Raw genomic sequence first — 21,264 nt, forward strand, 5'->3', positions numbered from 1 at the left:
TGTCACATAAAATAAAATGGAGTCACTAGAAGTATTAGTAGTATTGCTCATGTAGTTTCTTTGTTTTTTCGATTTCTGTTACTATATGTTGATCCTTTGTACCTCTATTATCATACTATTTTGTTCTAATTATTAGTAGTCTTAGTAGTATTGCACGTGTAGTTTCTTGTACTTGTACTTCGATTTCTGTTCCTATATATTGATTCCTTTGTATCTCGATTATCGTACTGTTTTTGGTAGCAGTCTTAGTAGTATTGCTCGTGTATTTTCTTGTTCTTCAATTTTTGTTACTATCGGTTGATTCATTGTACCTTGATTATCGTACTGTTTTGTTCAAATTATTATTTGTAGTCTTAGTAGTATTGCTCGTGTAGTTTCTTGTTATTCGATTTCTATTACTATTTGTCGATTCCTTGTGCCTCGATTATTTTTTGCAACTATCTGCTATTATTTGTTGATCCTTTGTAGCTCGATTATCATATTGTTTTCTTCAAATTAGTAGTAGTCTTAGTAGTATTGGTCCTGTAGTTTCTTGTCCTTCGATTTCTGTTAATGTATGTCGATTCCTTGTACCTCGATTACTTTTTGCTGCTATCTGCTATTGTTTGTTGATTCCTTGTACCTCAATTATCATACTGTTTTCGTCAAATTAGTAGTAGTGGTCGTAGTATTGTTCATGTAGTTTCTTGTCCGTCAATTTCTGTTACTATATGGTGATTCCTTGTTCCTTGATTATCGTACTGTATTGTTCAAATTATTACTATCTACAGTATGCTGATTCCTTGTGGCTTGTACCTTGATTATCATACTGTTTTGGTTCAAATTATTAGTAGTATTGGTTCTGTAGTTTCTTGTTTTTCGATTCCTGTTTTGTACCTCGATTATCATACTGTTTTGTTCGAATTATTAGTAGTCTTAGTAGCATTGCACGTGTAGTTTCTTGTTCTTCTATTACCATCTGTTGATTCCTTGTACCTCGACTATATTTTGCTACTATCTTCTATTATTTGTTGATTCCTTGTACCTCAATTATCAATTGCTACTATCTTCTATTATTTGTTGATTTCTTGTACCTCGATTATCGTTTGCTACTATCTGCTATTATTTGTTGATTCCTTTTACCTCGATTATCATATTGTTTTCTTCAAATTAGTGGTAGTCGTAGCAGTACTGTTCACGTAGTTTCTTGTCTTTCGATTTCTGGTACTATATGGCGATTCCTTGTTCCTTGATTATCGTATTGTTATGTTACTATTTTCTACTATTTACAATCTGAGATTCTATCAGAAACAACCTCTCTACTTTATTTGAGGTAGTGGTATGGACTGCGTACACTCCCTCCCCCCCCCCCCCAGACCCCACTTGATGGGAATATACTGGGTATGTTGTTGTTGTTGTTGCTGCTTCTATCTACAATATGTTGATTCCTTGTGGCTTATACCTTGATTATCATACTGTTTTGGTTTAAATTATTAGTAGTTGTATAGTATTGGTTTTGTAGTTTCTTGTACTTTTCTGTTGCTATCTAATGATTCATTGTATCTTGATTATCGTACTGTTTTGTTCAAATTATTACTGGTAGTCTTAGTAGCATCGCTCGTGTAGTTTCTTGCTCTTCAATTTCAACTTCTGTTACTGTATGTTAATTCTTGTACCTCGATTATTGTACGTTTTGTTCAAATTATTAGTATAGTAGTATTGCTCATGTATTTTCTTGTTCGTCGTTTTCTGTTACTTTTAGTTGATTCATTGTACCTCGATTATCATATTGTTTTGTTCAAATTATTATAGTCTTAGTAGTATTGCTCGTGTAGTTTCTTGTTCTTCGATTTCTGTTAATATATGTTGATTCCTTGTACCTCGATTATCATACTGTTTTGTTCAAATTATTAGTAGTCTTAGTAGTATTGTTTGTGTAGTTTCTTGTTCTTCGATTTTTGTTACTATATGTTGATTCCTTGTACCTCGACTATTGTACTGTTTTGTTAAATTATTAGCAGTCTTAGTAGTATTACTCGTGTAGTTCTTATTCTTTGATTTCCGTTGCTATATGTTGATTCCTTGTACTTTGATTATCGTATTGCTTTGTTCAAATTATTAGCAGTCATAGTAGTATTGCTCATGTAGTTTCTTGTTCTTCGATTTCTGATATGAACCTTGATTATCGTACTGTTTTGTTCAAATTATTATTAGTAGTCTTAGTAGTATTGGTTCTGTAGTTTGTTGTACTTCCATTTCTGTAACTATCTGATGATTCATTGTACCTCGATTATCGTACTGTTTTGTTCAAATTATTAGCAGTCTTAGTAGTATTGGTCCTATAGTTTATTGTCCTTCGATTTCTATTACTATATGTTGATTCATTGCAGCTCAATTATCGTATTGCTTTGTTCAAATTATTATTAGTCTTAGTAGTACTGTTTGTGTAGTTTCTTGTTCTTCGATTTCTGTTACTATATGTTGATTCCTTATACCTTGATTATCATACTATTTCTATTAGTGTATGTTGATTCTTATACATCGATTATCGTACTATTTTGTTCAAATTATTAGTAGTCTTAAGTAGTATTGGTCCTATAGTTTCTTGTCCTTCGATTTCTGTTACTATATGTTGATTCATTCCTTGTACCTCGATTATCGTATTGTTTTTTGCAAATTATTAGTAGTCTTGGTAGTATTGGTCCTGTAGTTTCTTGTCCTTCGATATCTGGTACTATATGTTGATTCATTGTACCTCGGCTATCGTATTTTTTTAAAAAAATTATTAGTAGTCGTAGTAGTATTGCTATTCACGAAACCACATCCAATGCAGAAAGTAAAACTCACCGAAGCGGAGAACAAAACCGATGTTTATTCAGTATGGGGACTTCCATCAGAAGAAGTTAGTAACAGGGTAAAGAAATTGATGAATGGTCTTAGATCAGAATTCGGTGGGGCCCAATTTGAGCCGCACGTGACCGTTGTCGGTGCGATAAAGTTGTCGGAGGAGGAGGCACGTGACAAGTTTAGAAAGGGATGTGGAGAAGTGAAGAAGGTGTATAGCGGTACTGTCGAGAAAGTGGATGTTGGGACTTTTTTTTATCAGTGTGTTTATCTTTTGCTTCATCCTACTACTGAGGTAAACAAAACATGATCTTTTCGTTAAGATTTTTATTCGAGTTGAAAAATTATTTTGTTTCAATTATTAGTAATCGTAGTAGTATTGCTACTGTAGTGTCTTGCTCTTCGATTTCTATTAGTGTGTGTCGATTTCATGTACCTCAATTATCGTACTGGTTTTTTACTTTCTGCTACTATCGTACTGTAGTGGTATTGCTCATGTAGTTTTTCATCCTTCGATTTTTGGCATCATTTGTTGATTCCTTCTACCTTGATTATCGTATTATTTCGTTACTACTATCTCCTGCTATATACTATTTGTTGATTCCTTGTACCTCGACTATGGTAGCATTGTTCATGTAGTTTCATGTCCTTTGATTTCTGTTACTATTTGTAGATTCCTTGTACCTCGATTATGGTATTGTTTTGTTGCTATCTGCTGTTTTTGTTATTATTTGTTGTTTCTTGTACTTCCATTATTTCTTTTTGTGGACCGCTTTGCACTGTTTTTCCTTGAGTCGAGGGTCTACCGGAAACAACTTCTCTTCCTCTGAGGTAGGGTAAGGTTTGCGTACACTATCCCCTTCTGCACGAGTGGCTATTGCGCCTCGGACCGATCCCCTGGTTCTTCTTTAGCCGCGGGAAGGCTAGGTTCTATCGGAGAGCCTACACGCGTACACTTCACTTCCATTTCAAAAGGTTGGTATTAGCAGTAGCACTCGCTTACGTGCTAAACATAGAAAGGTAGATATGTAAATCACTTAGTCCTTGAACTAGGGATAGGGCCGGGCCTTCAAAAAAGAGCGAGGGAGTGATGGGCAACCTTAGTCTATATGTTGCTCGTGAGCCGCCAAGTACTAGTCTCGCAACAGTATTGGCAACCTTAATCTATATGTTGCTCTTCTAGGCGGGCAGCTGTGTGACAACACTACGGAGAAAGCGGTGCTTTCGTGTAACATGCTATGGTCTCAGTGCCCTTACGAGGTAGTGATGAGTTTCACGCGCTCTAAGCCCCACGCCCCGTGCTTCCCAGACCCTACTTTAAGAGACTTACACTGGGTATGTCGTATTTCTGAGAGCTCCGTTTGTGTGAGCTTGCTTACATTGCCGGTCCAAACCTAGATAAAAGACGAGGGCTGCAGTAGGCTGGCAGCCAAGGTAAAACTTGCCAATTCATGAATTGTTGCGACTGAGGCATAGTAGTTGATGTCGACGCTGTTTTATTCATTTTTTGATTTCTATGCAAAATTGGACAAACTTTTTGATTTGCGTATCTGTGTGAACATATGTTAGTTGTAGCGGCATAACTAAGCATCAAGTAATGAGAGGATGACTTTTTTTAATGTATGATTACTGGAGTTGCTGTCCTGGGCCGGGGGTCTATCGGAAACAGCCTCTCTACTAGTGGTATGGTCTGCGTACACTTTACTCTCCCCAGACCCCTCTTTGTGGGAATACACTGGGTATGTTGTTGTTGTCGTTGTTGTTGATTACTTGAGTTGCTGCGTATAGATTTGTGATATGAAATTCCTTCTACCAGGTCGTCGAGGCTAGCGCACGCTGCTGCAGAAGCTTTGGTTACAATAGCTCAAGTCGTAAGATACACATTCTTTCTTCGGATTTTCTGGCGTTTTTAATTTAGTCATGTAATGCTCTTGCCTTTTTTATGGTTACGACTGCTGTCTATATCTGTATCATATTGTTACATTATACACGTGTCGATACATTACCGAGAATAGCACCTCATCTCCTCCGTTTCCCAGTGGATTGGACTGGCCGGAATGTCTTTTTTCCGAGGCTCCTAATCAGTAGCGATCATTCACCTCAGACTTCCTTCTGCTATGCCTTCACATCCCCACTTATTCCAACGGCAGATCAATGTTGACCTCGGATGAACCTCTCCTCATTTACCTTCAGGATAGCAACTATCTCCGTTGCAATATAGAACTAAACAATTTCTTACAGATAGCTCGTAAAGTTGCTGCCATGTGACTAGGAGGTCACGGGTTCAAGCCTTGGAAACAGCCTCCGGCAGAAATGCAAGATAAGACTACGTACAATACATCATTGTGGTGGGGCCCTTCCCCGGACCCTGCAGATAGCGGGAGCTTTAGTGCATGGGGCTGCCCTAGCCCGTTTGTACTCTTTAGCTCCCATGTTACCTGAACCTTGCGAATTCGTTCCTAGTTGGTACACACAAGTTCATTCAGAAAATTGGTAAGTTGAAATGTCTGGACCAGCTACGGTGAATGACCCGTGTCTTGCTATATGCGCTATTTGCTTTATTATGTTATAGTTACGTTTATATGGTTGTTACGTTTATACAGAGTGTGCGTAAACTCCAGGACAAAGAAAGAGTGCTATTCTGAAAGCAGCAAATTCCTACAATTTGTAGCAGACGTAAATCTATTTACTCATCGATCTGTCAACATGTTACGGTTTTACTATCTGCTAGCATTCAAGTCCTTGACCAATTTAACGAGTGAATTTCTTCAAGCTTCTTACATATTGATCTTTAATCTTCTTCTTTTACCTAAGTTTCTCCAAGTTTGTTTGACGAGCGCTAGGTTTGAATCGCTGATGTTAGTTTTTGTGATCATTGCAGCATATATGCCTCATATGAGTCTGCTTTATGCCGATTTAACAGACGAAGAAAAGAAGAAAGCTCAAGAAAAGGCTTATATCCTCGACGAGAGCATTGACAACATGAGCTTCCAGATAACTCGCCTTGCATTGTACAAAACAGACACCGAAGACAAAAGCCTCGAATCGTGGGAGAAGATCGAAGAGTACAATCTCAGCGCTAACTAGTTTCAACGACACTGTTAACTCTCCGCGAGCCTAAACTCATGCCCGGAAAAACATGGTGTACTTTATTTTTACCTTTTTGAGTCTTTTATATGTGCAGTATACATAAAGATTATGATGTTGTGGCTTCCATTTTCTGTGTACTTTTTGGGTTTCTGCAAAACTTCAGCTCTATGGAGTAACAATCTACAGGTTCTCTTTTGATTCTTGATATTTTTTACGGAGGTAAAAACACTAGGTGGATTTTTTCATCCGTTCACGTTTTGGTGAACGAGAGTTATATTTGTGTTGGTGGGAGGTAGCACGTACTTCATGGAGGATGATTGAGATTTCTTGTTTAATCAAAAATCTTGTGTTCGAGTTTCACGCATTACTAGATGTTCCAAGTTCGGTGAATTATGGTAGGATGATTGCGATTCGTTCATCTTTAATGAAAAGTCTTGAGTTCGAGTCTCATGCTTAACCAGAAGTTTCAGGTTCGATGAATTGAGGTAGGATGGTTGAAATCCCTTCATCTTTAATCAAAAGCCTTGTGTTCGAGTCACAGTTATGGTAGATTGGTTGAGATTCCTTTAGCTTTAATCAAAAAGTCATACGTTCAAGTTTCACGATTAACCAGAAGTTTCGGGTTTGATAATTTGTGGTAGGATGGTTGAATTCCTTCATCTTTTATCAAAAAACTCGCGTTCGAGTCTCACGCTTAACCAGAAGTTCTAAGTTCGATAAGTATTATGATAGGATGGTTGAGACTTCTTCGTCTTTAATAAAAAAAGTCACGCGTTCGAGTCTTACGATTAACAAGAAGTTTCAGGTTCGATAATTTGTGGTACAATGACTGAATTCCTTCATCTTTTATCAAAAGTCCTGTGTTCGAGTTTCACGCTTAACCAGAAGTTCTAAATTCGATGAATTGTATGATAGGATGGTTGGGATTTCTTCATCTTTAATAAAAAAGTCATACGTTCGAGTCTCACGATTAACAAGAAGTTCCAGGTTCGATGTTTTATGGTAGACTCATTGAAATTTCCTTCATCTTTTATCAAAAGTCCTGTGTTTGAGTCCCCGCTTAATCAGAAGTTCTAAGTTCGATAAGTTGTATGATAGAATGGTTGAGATTTCATCATCTTTAATCAAACGTTTCATGTTCGAGTCTCACGCTTTACCAGAAGTTTCAAGTTCGATGAGTTATGATAGGATGGTCGAAATTCCTTACTAAAAGTCTCAGGTTCAAGTCTCACACTTAGCTAGACGTCCCGGGGTCGATCTCGAAAATGTAAAAAATCATGTTGGGAGTGACACACCCAGAGATGAGTTTTACGAGTTCAGATTTAGTCAGGTCATACTGCTGAGTGAAAAAATAAAAAAAAAATAAAAAATAAAATGCTTCCTACCAACCAATCTTGTCTCCTCCACTTGCATATCTTAGCGCGTGCCCTAACGCTCCTTATTTCTCTTTTTTTTTTTTTTTTAAGGACAAAAAATCATTTTCCAATGTTAATTTTTTCGATTCTCAATTTAGCAAATTTAAAGGGTTTCTTGATTAACCCTTTAAATTCCTCAATTTTTTAGGCTTTATCTGTTTATAATCTCTATTTACTACCCAATTTGATTAAACAACCAATTTTTACTAATACCCTTTTGCTATTTTGGATTCTGGAAATTGTTTTTAGTACTTTTTTGCTAATTTATTTGCTGTTATTTAGTCAATTTTACGTTTCAAATGTTAATTTTATGAATAAAAAACTAATTTTTACTGATATCATTTTGCTATTTTAGTCAATTTTATGATTCAAGAATTGATTTTGATAATGCCCTTTTGCTATTTTTGATTCTTGAAATTGTTTTGGGACTTTTTGCTGTTTTATTTGCTGTTATTTAGTCAATTTTACCATTCAAGAATTGATTTTGATAATTCCCTTTTGCTATTATTGATTCTTGAAATTGTTTTTGGTATTTGTTGATGCTGTTTTATTTGCTGTTATTTAGCCAATTTTATCATTCAAGAATTAATTTTGATAATGCCCTTTTGTTATTATTGATTCTTGAAATTGTTTTTGGTATTTGTTGTTGTTTTCTTTGTTGTTATTTAGTCAATCTTAGCTTTTCAAAGGCTACCGTTAAGTGTACTTTTTGTGTATATAATTGTTAGGGTAGTGTAGTTTTGTAGTCATTTTCGTGAAATGGAACCGAATTCACCGGTGAGATTTAAACTGGGTAAGCAATCGTCGTTAGCACCAGAGAGGGAAGTGTTAGGAGCCGAAAGGGAGGGCGGTGAAGATGGTGTTGATATTGATCCAAGAGTGAGGTTGATGTATTCGGCGAATGAAGGCGATATAGAAGGGATAAAGGAGATTTTAGAATGTGGGACGGATGTTAATTTTAGAGACATTGATAAGAGGACTGCACTTCATGTTGCTGCTTGTCATGGTTCAAGTGATGTTGTGCAGCTGTTGCTTGATAATGGAGCTGAAGTTGATCCGAAAGATCGGTGGGGAAGCACGGTATGATGATCAACGACATTTTGGTTTTGTTGATGTTTGATTAATACTATGATCTTCTGTTTGTTTGCTGTTGTTGGTACTATTACTTCTTGTTACCTAGCTTATGAAATTTTAAAAAAAGGTTCTTTTTTGGGTATGTAGCTGGTTAGTAGTGAGAGTAGTTTGCATAGTCACGTTGTATCTAGCTTATGAAATTAGAAAGAAGCCCGATGCCCTAAAGCTCCCACTATTTGCGTTGTCTGCCGAAGGGCCGGACCACAATGGCCTATTGTTCGCAGCCTTACTCTGCATTTATGCAAGAGACTGTTTCCACGGCAAAACGGCTTGAGCATATGACCTAATTAAAAAGAAAAAAGTTTCCTTTTTGCATATGTAGCTGGTTATTGAGGGTAGTTTGCTATTGTTGGTACACTTACTTTGTGCTACATAGCTTGTGAAATAAAAGAGAAAAAAGGTTACCGTTTGTGTGTGTAGCTGGTTATTGAGAGCTATGTTGCTCGGACTCTTCAAAAATGTCATGGGGTGCGTGTCATATCCTTCAAAAGTAGTGCATTTTTGGAGGATCCGACGCGAGTGCAGCAACATTTTTGGAGAGTCCGAGCAACTTAGATTGAGAGTAGTTTGCTGTTGTTGGTACAGTTGTTGGTATCTTTCTTATGAAATTTTTTAAGAGAGGTTCTTAATTGGATATGTAGCTGGTTAGTAGTGTAAAACCTTTCCTGAGTTGAGTAGCTTTGGCCAGGTAGTGCCAGCCCATGTTTGTAGGGAAAAGGTTTTACTTCTATGATCCGATTTACTGCTCGACTAAATTTGGAAAGCCATCCTTCTTGTTGAGAAGCCGAGTTTGTGGCAAGCCATCCTTTGGGATGCGAAGCCCAGTCCTCTCAGTAATCTCCCCGTGCCAAGGTTCACGGCAAGCCGTCCTTTTGGATCAGAAGCCCACTGCTCTCAGTAAGAAAACTTATTGTCCTTGTAAGCTCGCCTTGCCTGCCTGGTGTCTCCCTTCACCCCTTGAGTTTCTTTAGCCCATCTTACTTTTACAGTTATTTTTTAGTCTGGGTCAGTTTGTGGACTCACTAGCTCCTACTCGGAAATAGCCTCTCTACCTTTGAGGTAGGGGTAAGGTCTGGATACACTCCACCCTCCCAGCTCCCAGTTTGTGGGACAACACTGGGCATGCTGTTGTTGTACTTGCTAGTTCCTACCAGCATAGGTACGGTAAGGGTTCTCTGCCTAGCAATCTTTAGGTGGATAAAAGGAATTTACCTGGGTTGCGTCCAGTGGGATTTGAACCTTACTTCCCAGGATTATCACTCTAGCACTTCAATCTTTAGCCCACCTTTTGGGGCCTTACTGTGATATGATAACAACCCCATTTGGTTTGTTGATGTCTGATTGTCAGTATGATCTTCTGTTGGTTTGCTGTTGTGGTACCGTTACTTCTTGGTATCTAGCTTTGAAATCAGACAAACAGGTTCTTTTTTCGGTTTTTAGCTGGTTAACGACAAATTAACAGCTTTTCCTTCTGTTAGCCACATCTTACCTATTTGGTGGCCAGGTCAGTTTGTTGATCCACTACTAATCCACCTGGGATTTGCTACCTACTACTGGCATATTGGGTAAGGGTAACTCTTCCTAGTAGTCTTTAGGCAGATAGAAAGAATTCACCTAGTGGTGCCTCTAGTGGGATTCGGCTTTGGATCATAGATCCCAGGATTGTCGCTAACACTTCAACCTTTAGGCCATCCTTGGGGCATTACTATGGTTATCCTGAGATCTTAGATGGCGCATCATGGAAAAGAATAAATTCTAAACATAGCAATGGTTGGTGGATGACTATACCATCTTGTGTCATGTGAATATTGTAGAATTGCAAGTTTTGTCTGCTTTTGATAGACTTATCTGCTTAAAATGTCTAAAGTTTTTTCGAAGTTACATAATGTGTGACCTTTGTTTAAGATGAAGACATGCATGAAGATTTCATAGTTGATCTTCATATAATCTGATTAACACAGGCTAAAAGTTATTTTTATTGTCATTTTCCTTGCTTCCCATCAAGTTAGGCTACAGCATATAGACAGTTGGTAGGTTTATTCTTCCTTCAGATATTGTTGAATGAATCTAATGCTGTTGAAAGTCATTATTTTGTCTCTTGACGGAGTGATGCGATGCTAGGTTGTATTAGCTGATGGGGCAATGTGCTTTAAAGAAGTGCACTCGTCAGTCAAAGTCCCTTCTGATGAGGTTATCCTCCGTAAGACATGCTTCATTTAAGGCAATCCAGCTGAAGCAGATAACATTGGTGTTACTTTGTACTCTTTTAGCTTCCAAGGTTCACTTCTTTTGAGCCGAGGTTCTATCGTTAATAACCTATCTACGACAAAGGTAGGGTAAGGTCTGCGTAAATCCTACACTCTTCAGACCCCACTTGTGTGTGGGACTACACTGGGTATGTTGTTGTTGTTGATGATGATGTTAGTAGCTTCCAAGATCAAGGGTTACTTATCCCATTCTGGAGCATAGCTTCTTGTAGCACTATTTCACCGAGAAAGTCTTGTTATGTCTCCGTATCAAGGAGTCAGCTGTGTCTCCAGCTCAAACTTTCTGTAGTTCTTACTCTTGGTCTGAGATTGTCTTACTGCTAGCTTGTCAACCTCCTATATCGACTAAAATCTACAATCTCCTTAGGTTGTGACTCTAGGTGTAAGAGTCATCTGACTAATTGAAGACAAAATAATTTGATCTTTGATATAACAGAGGTTTAATCCACCGTCGGTTCATATTAATGCTGTCCAATCTCATGCACCTGAGTATTGCACCTCAGAGTTATTTATAAAGGAAATTTTGCTACATGTATGGTGTAAAAGCTAATGAACGTAGAAGTGATTATGTAATTATCATAATCACCAAAAAAGGGTAATTTGATTTCGCAAGCTATCATAAAAGGAATCACAAATAAGGATAATTGGATTTCTTAAAGTATTAAGGACACCTTTAAATGGACGCAATCTGAAACTTTTGAGTAGCCTGTTTTTCCTTCTTAGTTAACATTTTTGGCAACAATCTAATCTTTTGCTTGAACAGCCCCTGGCAGATGCAATACATTATAAAAATCATTCAGTGATCAAGCTATTGGAGAAACATGGTGCCAAGCCTCCAGTAAGTTTGCATTCCGTTCTAGATACTGATCAACAGAAAAAGCTTTCATATCATGTTGTGATAGGTGTTGCTCTGCTTGATGATTTTTCTATTTAATTTTCATCCAGATGGCTCCCATGCATGTTAATACCTGCCGTGAAGTTCCAGAATATGAGATTGATCCTAAAGAACTTGATTTCACTAATAGCATTGAGTTGAGCAAGGTAATATATTTTGTTTTAATTCTTGTGTCTTGTAGGAAGGGGAGCCTTGGCTTAACTGGTAAAGTTGCGGCCAAGTGACCAGGAGGTCGCGGGTTGTATGTTATATTTCTCTGAGTCTGCCTGTTTGCTTGGAAAGATTGTAGTGATAAAGGGTTTACTTAACGTAGCATGATGATCACCTTAGAGTTCAATATTGAATTAGTAAGATTATACTATTTGAAGCGGAATTCGCATTAGGCAAGTATGAGGTAGGTTCAATGGAGGAACACTGAGGCTATCTTCATTTGTTCACATCTTAGATTGATCTACTGCGAATTGCTCAGCTGCATAGGATTGCTTATCTTCTTCTTTTGGAACCTTGGATAACTATCTGTTGAATAGTGTGATACTTACAAAGAAATGTGAGATGACTCATTTAGTTGTTTACGGAAATGTGAAATCCTCATGTAGTATATCTTTTTTCTCCAATTTAGAAATATTTTCTCTCTACTCTGCTGATCAGAGATGAGAGCGGTTGTCTATAGATGGTTTCAAAAGAGGTAGAGGTAGGCCGAATAGATCCTTGGAAACAGCCTCGCCCTCTGCAGAAATGCAAGTTAAGGCTGCGTACAATAGATCCTTGTGGTTGGTCCCTTCCCTGGACCCTGCGCATAGCGGGAGCTTTAGTGCACCGGGCTGCCCTTTTAGAGGTTGGCCGAAGAAGCATTGGGGAGAGGTGATTAGATGGCAGATGGCGCAATTTCAGCTTACCGGACATGACCTTAGATAGGAGGTTGTGGAGGACACGGATTAGAGTGGGAGGTTAATAGTTAGTAAAGCGTTTTCTCACTCATCTTTTCACTTCGTAGTCGTCGTATTACTCAGGGAGTTCCTTCTCCTTCGATGTCTATTGTTTAATTGCACTTCGATTATCGTATTATTTTGTCGTAGTTATGTTTCCTTTTCAGAATGCCCTAACATTCTCTCTGTAGTATTTTTCTATGACCTCTTCACACTTTTTTCCTCCTTTGAGGCGAGGGTCTATCGGAGACAACCTCTAATCTCTCTACGTCCCAATTTAGGGGTAAGGTCTACGGACATTAGACCCTCCGCAGACCCCAATTCCATTTTCTAACAAAGAAAAACACTCATGTACTCTAGCTTCGCTAATGAGATAAGGTAGTCGGCTTACTTGCTTGGGTTTACACTGGTAATTTGATGTTGTACTCCTCTGCTGATCCCAAATATATTGTAGGGAACCTTCCATATTGCCTCGTGGCGTGGAATACAAGTTGCTGTAAAAAAGTTTGGGGAGGATGTGATTGCTGATGAGGAGAAAGTGTGAGTAATTTAAAAGTGATAGCGCTTCTACTTTTCTAGTTACAAGGGGAAAAAACCGCAGTTGTTACTTCACATTGTTTAGCTCTTCTCATTTATTTTTATTTCGATTGACATTCTCTAATGTTAGAGCTTCTGCAGGAGCGCATTTAGAGATGAGCTTGCATTGCTCCAGAAGATACGACATCCTAATGTGGTCCAATTTCTTGGTGCGGTAACACAAAGTAGTCCTATGATGATAGTGACGGAATACTTACCAAAGGTCTTACTTATTAACTCTACCAATTTTCATAACTTATATTTGACAACATTTTTATAAACTGGTTGAATTTTATAGTTAAAACACATTTCTCCCTTATCCTTTCCTCTGCTTTCTCCTCCTTTTTTCTTTTGAGGTAAGCATCCAGTACCCCCTCGATCTATGGCCGAAGTTGCTACGACACACTCCAACTTCACAGGGTCCTCTGATCTCAATTTTAGCGTATTTTTGTAACTCTTTTGTGCTGACATGACACCTTTATTACATAAAATGGGGCCCACATCAAACGTGCCACGTCAGCACAAAAGGGTGACAAAAATACTCTAAAATTGAGTTCAAAGTGGTAATAGGGACCCCGTGAAGTTGGAGTATGTCGTAGCAAATTTGGTCCTAGTTCAGGGAGTTACTAGATGCTTTACTCTTTTCTTTTCCTCTTTTTGAGTAAGTACTATGTTTGAAACTTTTCCGACAAGAGTATCACTTTGAAATGACTTCTGAATGCCGTATGTTTCTAGGGTGATCTCCGTGAATATTTGAATAGAAAACGAGTACTTAGACCAACTAAAGCTCTCAGATTTGCAATGGACATCGCGAGGTGACATCCACTCTGTGCTATTGATCAATATTATAAACTCTTATAAATTGCAAGACTAATGGTTTAAATTTTTTAATAAAAGCAACTTTTTCATTAATCACTGATAAAACTTGTCTTGGATGTAAATTTTCAATGTATTGTAGTACTTCGATTGGAGTATTACTGCTGAGTATAAGAGTTCTCGTCTATAATATTTGGTTGTAGGGGAATGAACTATCTGCATGAACATAAAGAAGCAATTATTCATCGTGATCTTGAGCCTTCGTAAGTTTCACTTCCATCAGGTTACGTGAACTACATTTGTCTATACTAATCCCTAGCCAAGTATTCGAGTAGAATCAATTACCATAAAGCTTTCATATTGTTATTTGAGTTTCTTCATGTAATAATAGTTTACTTTTTTTGAGTAAGATAACAGAAATATTCTGCGGGATGATACTGGACATCTGAAAGTTGCTGACTTTGGAGTAAGCAAGCTACTGAAAGTTACAAAAAGGGTCAAAGAAGATAAGCCTCTGACATACGAAGATAGTTATCGTGAGTACTGCTTCTTTGAGATATTCAATCATCCTCTATTCCTTCCAATTGAAAATATAGTGTAGCTATACGTCAGGCTGAAAAATAATGTATGTGTGGATGTTGCTTGTTACTGCGGATGCAAAATTGCCAATCCCTCCGTTTCAATTAGTTTGTCTGATTTTGACTTGGCACGGAGTTTAAGAAAATTAAGAAGACTTTCAAATCTTGTGATCGTAAACTAAAGATATGTATAATTTACCAATATTCCATTTAATTTTATGCTCTTAAACATGTCATGTGGAAAGTTAGAATTACAAAGTTGCCAAAAAAGGAAAGGGACTTAGAATTACAAAGTTGCCAAAAAAGGAAAGGGACGTCCTTTTGAACCGGACTAAAAAGGAAAGTAAGACAAGCAAATTGAAACAGATGGAGTATTAGGGTACAATCCGTCGACTGTTTTGATCTCATCCTGTTTATTTATATTTGAGAACAGATATTTGAATTTCTTCTAACATTTTTATCCGTTCCTTATCTTTTAAATTCTTGTTCAACGAATAGGAAGATATGTCGCTCCAGAAGTTTTCAGGAATGAGGAATATGATACCAAAGTTGATGTCTTTTCATTTGCGTTGATTTTACAAGAGGTAAAATTTTGTCTTATCTGGTTAATGTTTAAACTTTGAGGAAGAATAGTTTGTTCACGCTCTTGTTACAATATTGTGTATATAAAGATCTTTATCTTATGTTTAAGAGTTTGTGAATGCAAGGAGCATTATGTTTCGTTTTTTTGAAAGCGACAGGGCAAAACGAGAAGCGAATGCATATCTTTTAATAATGAAATCAAAATGAGTGTGCAATCTATAGAAAATGAAAGATTGTTTAGCCTATATGAATTTGATATTTAATGTCATCAAACTACAATTAAATTGCTAATTTAATTCTTACATATGTAATGATGCCATGTTATTCTTGCAATTATGCTTCGAAAACATTTCTTTTGAGCTGAGGATCTGTCAAAAACAACCTCTCTACCACACAAAGGTAGGGGCAAGGTCTGCGGACACTCTACTCTTCCCGGACCCCACTTGTGGGATTATACTGGGTATGTTGTAGATCAAATTTAACATGATTGAAATATGTTTCAGTAAGGTCACAGAATCATAGAATGCTTGTCGTTTACTTGAATTCTGGTTTGATCTATTTATGTTGTATATCTGCAGAAGTTTCAAAGTAACTTTAGTTTGAAAAAATTTAGTGAGTAAAAGATGTGTGTCTTTTCCGGTAACAGGTGATATATTTAATCTTTGTGATGTGCTGTATTTTAGATGATTGAAGGCTACCCCCCTTTCCATGCGAAGGAAGAAAACGATGTACCTAAATTATATGTTGCTAAAGAGCGCCCTCCTTTTAAAGCCCCGGTGAAGTTTTATGCCCATGGACTGAAAGAGTAAGTTCTACTGCTTCTCTTTCATACCAGTAGTATTAGCATTATTCTCGTAGTTTTTTGTTCCTTGTACTTCGGTTATCGTATTATTTTGCTGCTGCTGTTGTTGTTCTGTTCCTTTAGAATGTTATGGAATGCTTTCCTTATTATTTGCCATGGCTTATCTACTTTCATATTTTCTTTTTCCTGATCTGCTTTGAAATGCTTTGCTTTAGCCGAGGGTCTATCGTAAACCACCTCTCTACCCCCACAAGGTAGGAGTATGGTCTGTGTACACACTACTCTCCTCAAACCCCACTCGTGAGATTACATTGGGTATGTTGTTGCTACTATGAATCACGATAGTTTGCTAGAATAATAAACCATGCAATTCTAGGGTAAGTATCAATTGTTATAATCTGGGAACATGGAAAAGTATGTCAAATAGAAGTGGAAGGAGAACCATGAGGTCTCAGGTTTAAATTTCAGTAGAGACAAAAATACTAGGTGGTTTCTTCCATCTGTCTAAGCCATGTGGAGAGACTTACCTGGTACCTGTTGCGGGTGAGGTAGCAGATATCTCGTGGAACTAGTCCAGGTGTGCGTAAGCTGGCCCCAACACCATGGTTATAAAATAAATTTAGTAGTAGTAAACGTACATTAAAAAAATACAAAGAAACTAAGGACTGAACAGACTTACAATTATAAATATTAAACTACTCAGAATTGGCACTCTTTTCCGTCCAATATAGTCCAGCATATGCAATGCAGACTATGCCACAGATCACAGTTGCAATGCAAGAACGGGTGGCAAACTCTTTCCACCTCACTAGTGCACATAGAACACCTACACATCTATATCTCATGATTCCCCTTCTCTGGTGGTTGCTATGAGTAAGGCAAGCATCCTAGGTGACATGCCACACGATAAAAATGATTTTCTATGGGTTTTAGACTTACCAAAGTTGTTTCTCTAGCGAACTCAACTGGTAAAGCTGGTACCAACACTGTTGATAACCTTGTAGCATGAACTTACTGGAAAATCCCCCCCTCTGCTGGCCATTCAGAAGAGCGACCAAGAGGGCTTGAGCCAGGTCATAGGCTCAAGCCATGGAAATAGCCTCTTGCAGAAATGTGCATGCAATAGACCCTTGTGGTCCTTCCCTTCCCCGGACTGCATGCATAATGGGAGCTTTTATGCACTGGGCTGCGCTGACCTTTCCACAATGCAGTCCTCAGCTTGTTCATTGAGGAACACCTTCTCTAAATCTTTCAATAGAAGTGTGATTCTTGGAGTGTTTGCAGATGTTGTTATGTGTTTCCGTTCCCATTTAGTTTCCAAACAAAAGGCTATTGATGTAAAATTAAAGATAAGGAGCTGGGCCTGACGTCTCAAAGGAGAAATATTTAAATAAAGCTAGTTCCTGAGTGTCCAGAGTGGAGGTAGAAGCCCTGATATGGGTTCCGCCGAGTCCAATAGCTTTTGCTCAAACAATGTATCTGTGTTAAGAGATTCATTAAATATGTATACATATTAAATTTTAGAACCCAGTTATTAGCCTTTGAAGTCGTCGGTCTAAAATTCAACAACAACAACATACCTAGTGAAATCCCACAAGTGAGGTCTGGGAAGGGTAGAGTGCACACAAACCTTACCACTACCTCATAAGAGGTAGAGATGCTGTTGCCGAAAGACCCTCAGCTCAAGTGTAGCAATGCCAAGTACAATGGAGAAGAAACCAGTGGAGAAAATATTTTAACTAACAAAGGAAACAATGCAAAGTCTACAAGAAAGACGTCGTTCTAAAATTCACAACCCATAAATTTGAAATCCTGGCTCCGCCTCGGTGGGTTTCAATCTTGATTCTGCCAATATACCGATTAGTGGGGTTATAACAGATCAAGGGGTCTTTACTAGATTGTAGCATTCAAATAAACTGGAATCTTGGAAAATGTGCTTATTTTCGTTTTCTTAATTGAAATTTTACCATTTTACGGTCATCAATTTACTTCTGTCTGCAATGTCTTAATATTTAGCGGTGATTCGGTTTTCAGGTTGATTGAAGAGTGTTGGAACGAAATGCCAGCCAAGCGTCCAAGTTTCAAGCAAATTATCCCAAGGCTCGAGTCCATCTATAAAAATTTTGACAAGAACAAACATTGGAAGGTAAATTTCCCATCATGTCCCCCTTCGTCTGTATACGTGCATTTAATTATGTGATTGGTGTTTATATGTTTGAGCTTTTCGCATTCTGATCATCAGTGAATCAAACTTATTTGTCATTTATTTCGTGAAATAGAGACGTATTAGCTAAATCACTCGAATTGCATGTTTTTGTGAAATATATACTTGCTCTGATATGGTAAGTGGTTCATTTGAAGCAGATATGAATCATCTTGAATTTCCAGCACAAATTTTATTTCGTTTTGAGCTAGTCTCGTTTTTGTTTTAACAGTGGTGTTTTCCTTCATTCTTGGAGTTCTTTCCATTTTCTAGTAGAATGGGCGGAACTGTCGTGTGGCATGTAATCCTTCACTAGAAATATGGCATGTAATTTTGCATTTGAATTTTCGGTACAACAACTACTGCTGTGCATCATTGTTATGGTTATTCCGGATATTGGTGCAAAGACCCCTTTTTCGTATATGTTTCGAGAAAGAATATTGATATATCACCTCTTTGAAGCTGCCACCAGCTATGTTGCTCGGACTCTTCACTTTCGATGCTGCCGCGTCATATTCTCCAAAAACACTAGTTTTGGAGAATGCGACACGCACCCATTGACATTCTTGAAGTGTCCGAACAACATAGGCCACCAGTATGCAAATGAAGAAACTGTAAAAAGGTCCTGCTTGGTTATAATTAGCTCTGATGTGACTTCTTTTCTCGGTTTCGGTTGCTCGACTCAGTAATGCCCCTCCAGTCCATGGTCTTAGGTTCAAATCCCCAGCGGAGACAAAAAAAAACACTAGGTCATTTCTTCCCATCTGTCCTAGCCTTGGTGGACAAAATTACTTGGTACCTGTTGTTGGTGGGAAGTGACACGTATCCCATGGAATTAGTCGAGTTGTGCGATAGCTGACTCGGACACCTAAGTTGCTCGGACTCATCAAAAAGGTTGCCGCACCCGTGTCAGATCCTTCAACAATACACTATTTTTGGAGGATCCGACTTGCACCCGTCGACATTTTTGAAGACTCCGAGCAACATAGCCGGGAGCAACATAGCCGGACACTGCTGTTATTAAGAAAAAGTCCCTTCCATCTGAAACAAGTTGGGGTCGTCTATATGTATCCTCATTGACAACATTCCCATTTAAACTACCGAACTAAATCTCGCCAAGGCCTTTACTGCAGTTTAGCGTAACATATTATTCAGTTGATACCGAAGTGCCTCTTTTTCACCATGTCTCTTTTGCTTGATGCAGGTAATTAGACCATTGAAATGCTTTCAGCATTTAGAGGCAATGTGGAAGAAAGATAGTTCATATTTAAGTAGCCGGAATCGTTCGTCTCGATCTACGAGCCATATCTAGAAGTTCAGATTTAAGTAGCCAGAATCGTTCGTTTAGATCTACACATGTAGTACATTTCTGGAAATAAGGCAAAATTTCATTTGCTCAATCAACTGTGCATATAAAGTTTCTTTGCATTATCTGCAAAAAAAATTCTGTTGGTTTTAGTATTTAGGTTGATGGATTGTTTTCTAGTTTCAAAAGCTTCTATTCTTTGTCATTGGAATGAACATCTTTCCCTATGTTATACATTGTTTTTTGTATATCTAGTTACAAATATACAATCTGCGCATAGCGGGAGCTTTAGTGCATCGGGCTGCCTTTTAGTTACAAATATACAAATATTTAGTGTAATTGGAGATAGACTAACCGAGGGGTCGTTTGGTTGGGAACGAGTTATCTTGGGATTAGCTGTCTCGAGTTAAGTTATCCCAACATGTTTATGGGATAAGTCATCTCGTCGCTATGGTATAAATGGTGGGAGAAGTAATCCGGGGACTACTTAAATACCTCCAACCAAACGCTGGATTATCCTGTATTTTATCTTGGGTTCATTATACCTTATACCTCACACCAAACTCCTCACGGTATAGTACATGCAGGAGAAGCATGTAAGATGTAAAATGTTTAGATGATTGAATAACACCACTACTAAATCTACACAGCTGGTGTTCGGTATCTGTTTTGGGTCTCGATAATTTTGTATTCGTTCAATGTTGTAAGACCTATAAAATGGGGGAAGCACTGCAATCTTCTATTCTTCATTTTGCTCGATAAGAATGTAACAGTTCTGACCATCCCACCACAACCCTTAGAGGTGGGACAGATGAGATCACGTCATCCTTAATTAGATGTCTTGGATTCGAACATTGAGAACTAAGAAATTGTTGGTAGGAATTGGTCCCCCTTAAATGGCCTTACGTGACACGAATATGGATTAATATGTACTCATGTCACTGAGTTTAAGGTCTTACGCAACACGAATTTGAATTAATCGGATCATTGAGTTTAAGCCTTTAAGGTCCTATAAAACACGAATCTATAATAATTTAGTTTGTATATCCAAAGCTGTATATGATGCGAATCTGAATTAGTCGGTTCAATGAATTTCAAAAACAAAGCTTCTTGTGCTGCTAGGGATGTCTTTGAAGAGTGACTATGGCAAAGCAGTACGCTCCATTTTCTTGCGACCCCTACTCTAATCAAAAGACTAAAGGCCCCTATTGAATATAGGTCATCAAACTATGATTGAGAGTTTTTCCTTTTGAGGCACCAGTCCCGTAGGGTGATCGGGCCAGATCTAGTCAGAAAGGCTTTGATGACTCAAGGTTCATATTAGGGAAAGGAGAGCCAGTCGTGTCGGGTGACCGGCCAGGCGTTAGAGAAAAGAGAGCCAATCGCGTAGAGTGACCAGGCCAGGCCGAGTGACTCAAGGTTCATATTAGGGAAAGGAGAGCCAGTCACATAGGTTGACCGGGCCTGGCCGAGTCAGAAAGGATCTGATGGCTCAAGGTTCATATTAGGGAATGGAGAGCTAGTCACGTAGGGTGACCGGGCCAGGCCGAGTCAGAAAGGCTTTGATGACTCAACGTTCATGTATTAAAGGAAAGTATAGTGTTGAAGTATTGAGTTATTTGTTGTTATTTTTCCTTTTTTAGTTTAGTAATTTTATTTCTGAATTTCAGTTATTTAGTTGAGATAGAATATGATTTTATTAGTTTCCTAGTTAGAAATAGAATAGGAATCTTTTGTCTATTTATATTCTCAGATATGAATGAATAAACAAGCAGAATATTTTTTACCCTCAAATGATTGTTTTCTTCTTCTCTGTATTCTGTAGAACAACAATTCATATCAAGAGCCAAT

At 38.0% G+C, this 21,264-nt stretch overlaps 2 protein-coding genes across 2 annotated transcripts in view; both read left to right on the forward strand.

Annotated features, from left to right (window-relative positions):
- The window catches only part of LOC107868405 (cyclic phosphodiesterase-like), a 9,399-nt gene extending 3,288 nt beyond the window's left edge, over positions 1-6,111 (forward strand). Inside the window, exons 2-4 of the mRNA XM_016715095.2 lie at positions 2,813-3,118; positions 4,640-4,694; positions 5,705-6,111. Coding sequence (XP_016570581.1) covers positions 2,813-3,118; positions 4,640-4,694; positions 5,705-5,910 — 567 coding nt within the window. The 3' untranslated portion in view covers positions 5,911-6,111. The remainder of the gene's footprint in view (positions 1-2,812; positions 3,119-4,639; positions 4,695-5,704) is intronic.
- A 1,210-nt stretch (positions 6,112-7,321) lies between these two features.
- On the forward strand, positions 7,322-19,661 carry LOC107868404 (integrin-linked protein kinase 1). The gene is made up of 12 exons (XM_016715094.2): positions 7,322-8,408; positions 11,493-11,567; positions 11,675-11,770; positions 13,005-13,090; positions 13,229-13,349; positions 13,862-13,941; positions 14,146-14,205; positions 14,360-14,478; positions 15,019-15,104; positions 15,786-15,907; positions 17,939-18,050; positions 19,312-19,661. The coding sequence occupies exons 1-12, from the start codon at positions 8,088-8,090 to the stop codon at positions 19,417-19,419; spliced, it is 1,386 nt and encodes a 461-aa protein (XP_016570580.1). The 5' UTR covers positions 7,322-8,087; the 3' UTR covers positions 19,420-19,661.
- The last annotated feature ends 1,603 nt before the right edge of the window (positions 19,662-21,264 follow it).

Source organism: Capsicum annuum, chromosome 4 (assembly GCF_002878395.1).
Source record: "Capsicum annuum cultivar UCD-10X-F1 chromosome 4, UCD10Xv1.1, whole genome shotgun sequence".
Classification (NCBI taxonomy): Eukaryota; Viridiplantae; Streptophyta; class Magnoliopsida; order Solanales; family Solanaceae; genus Capsicum; species Capsicum annuum.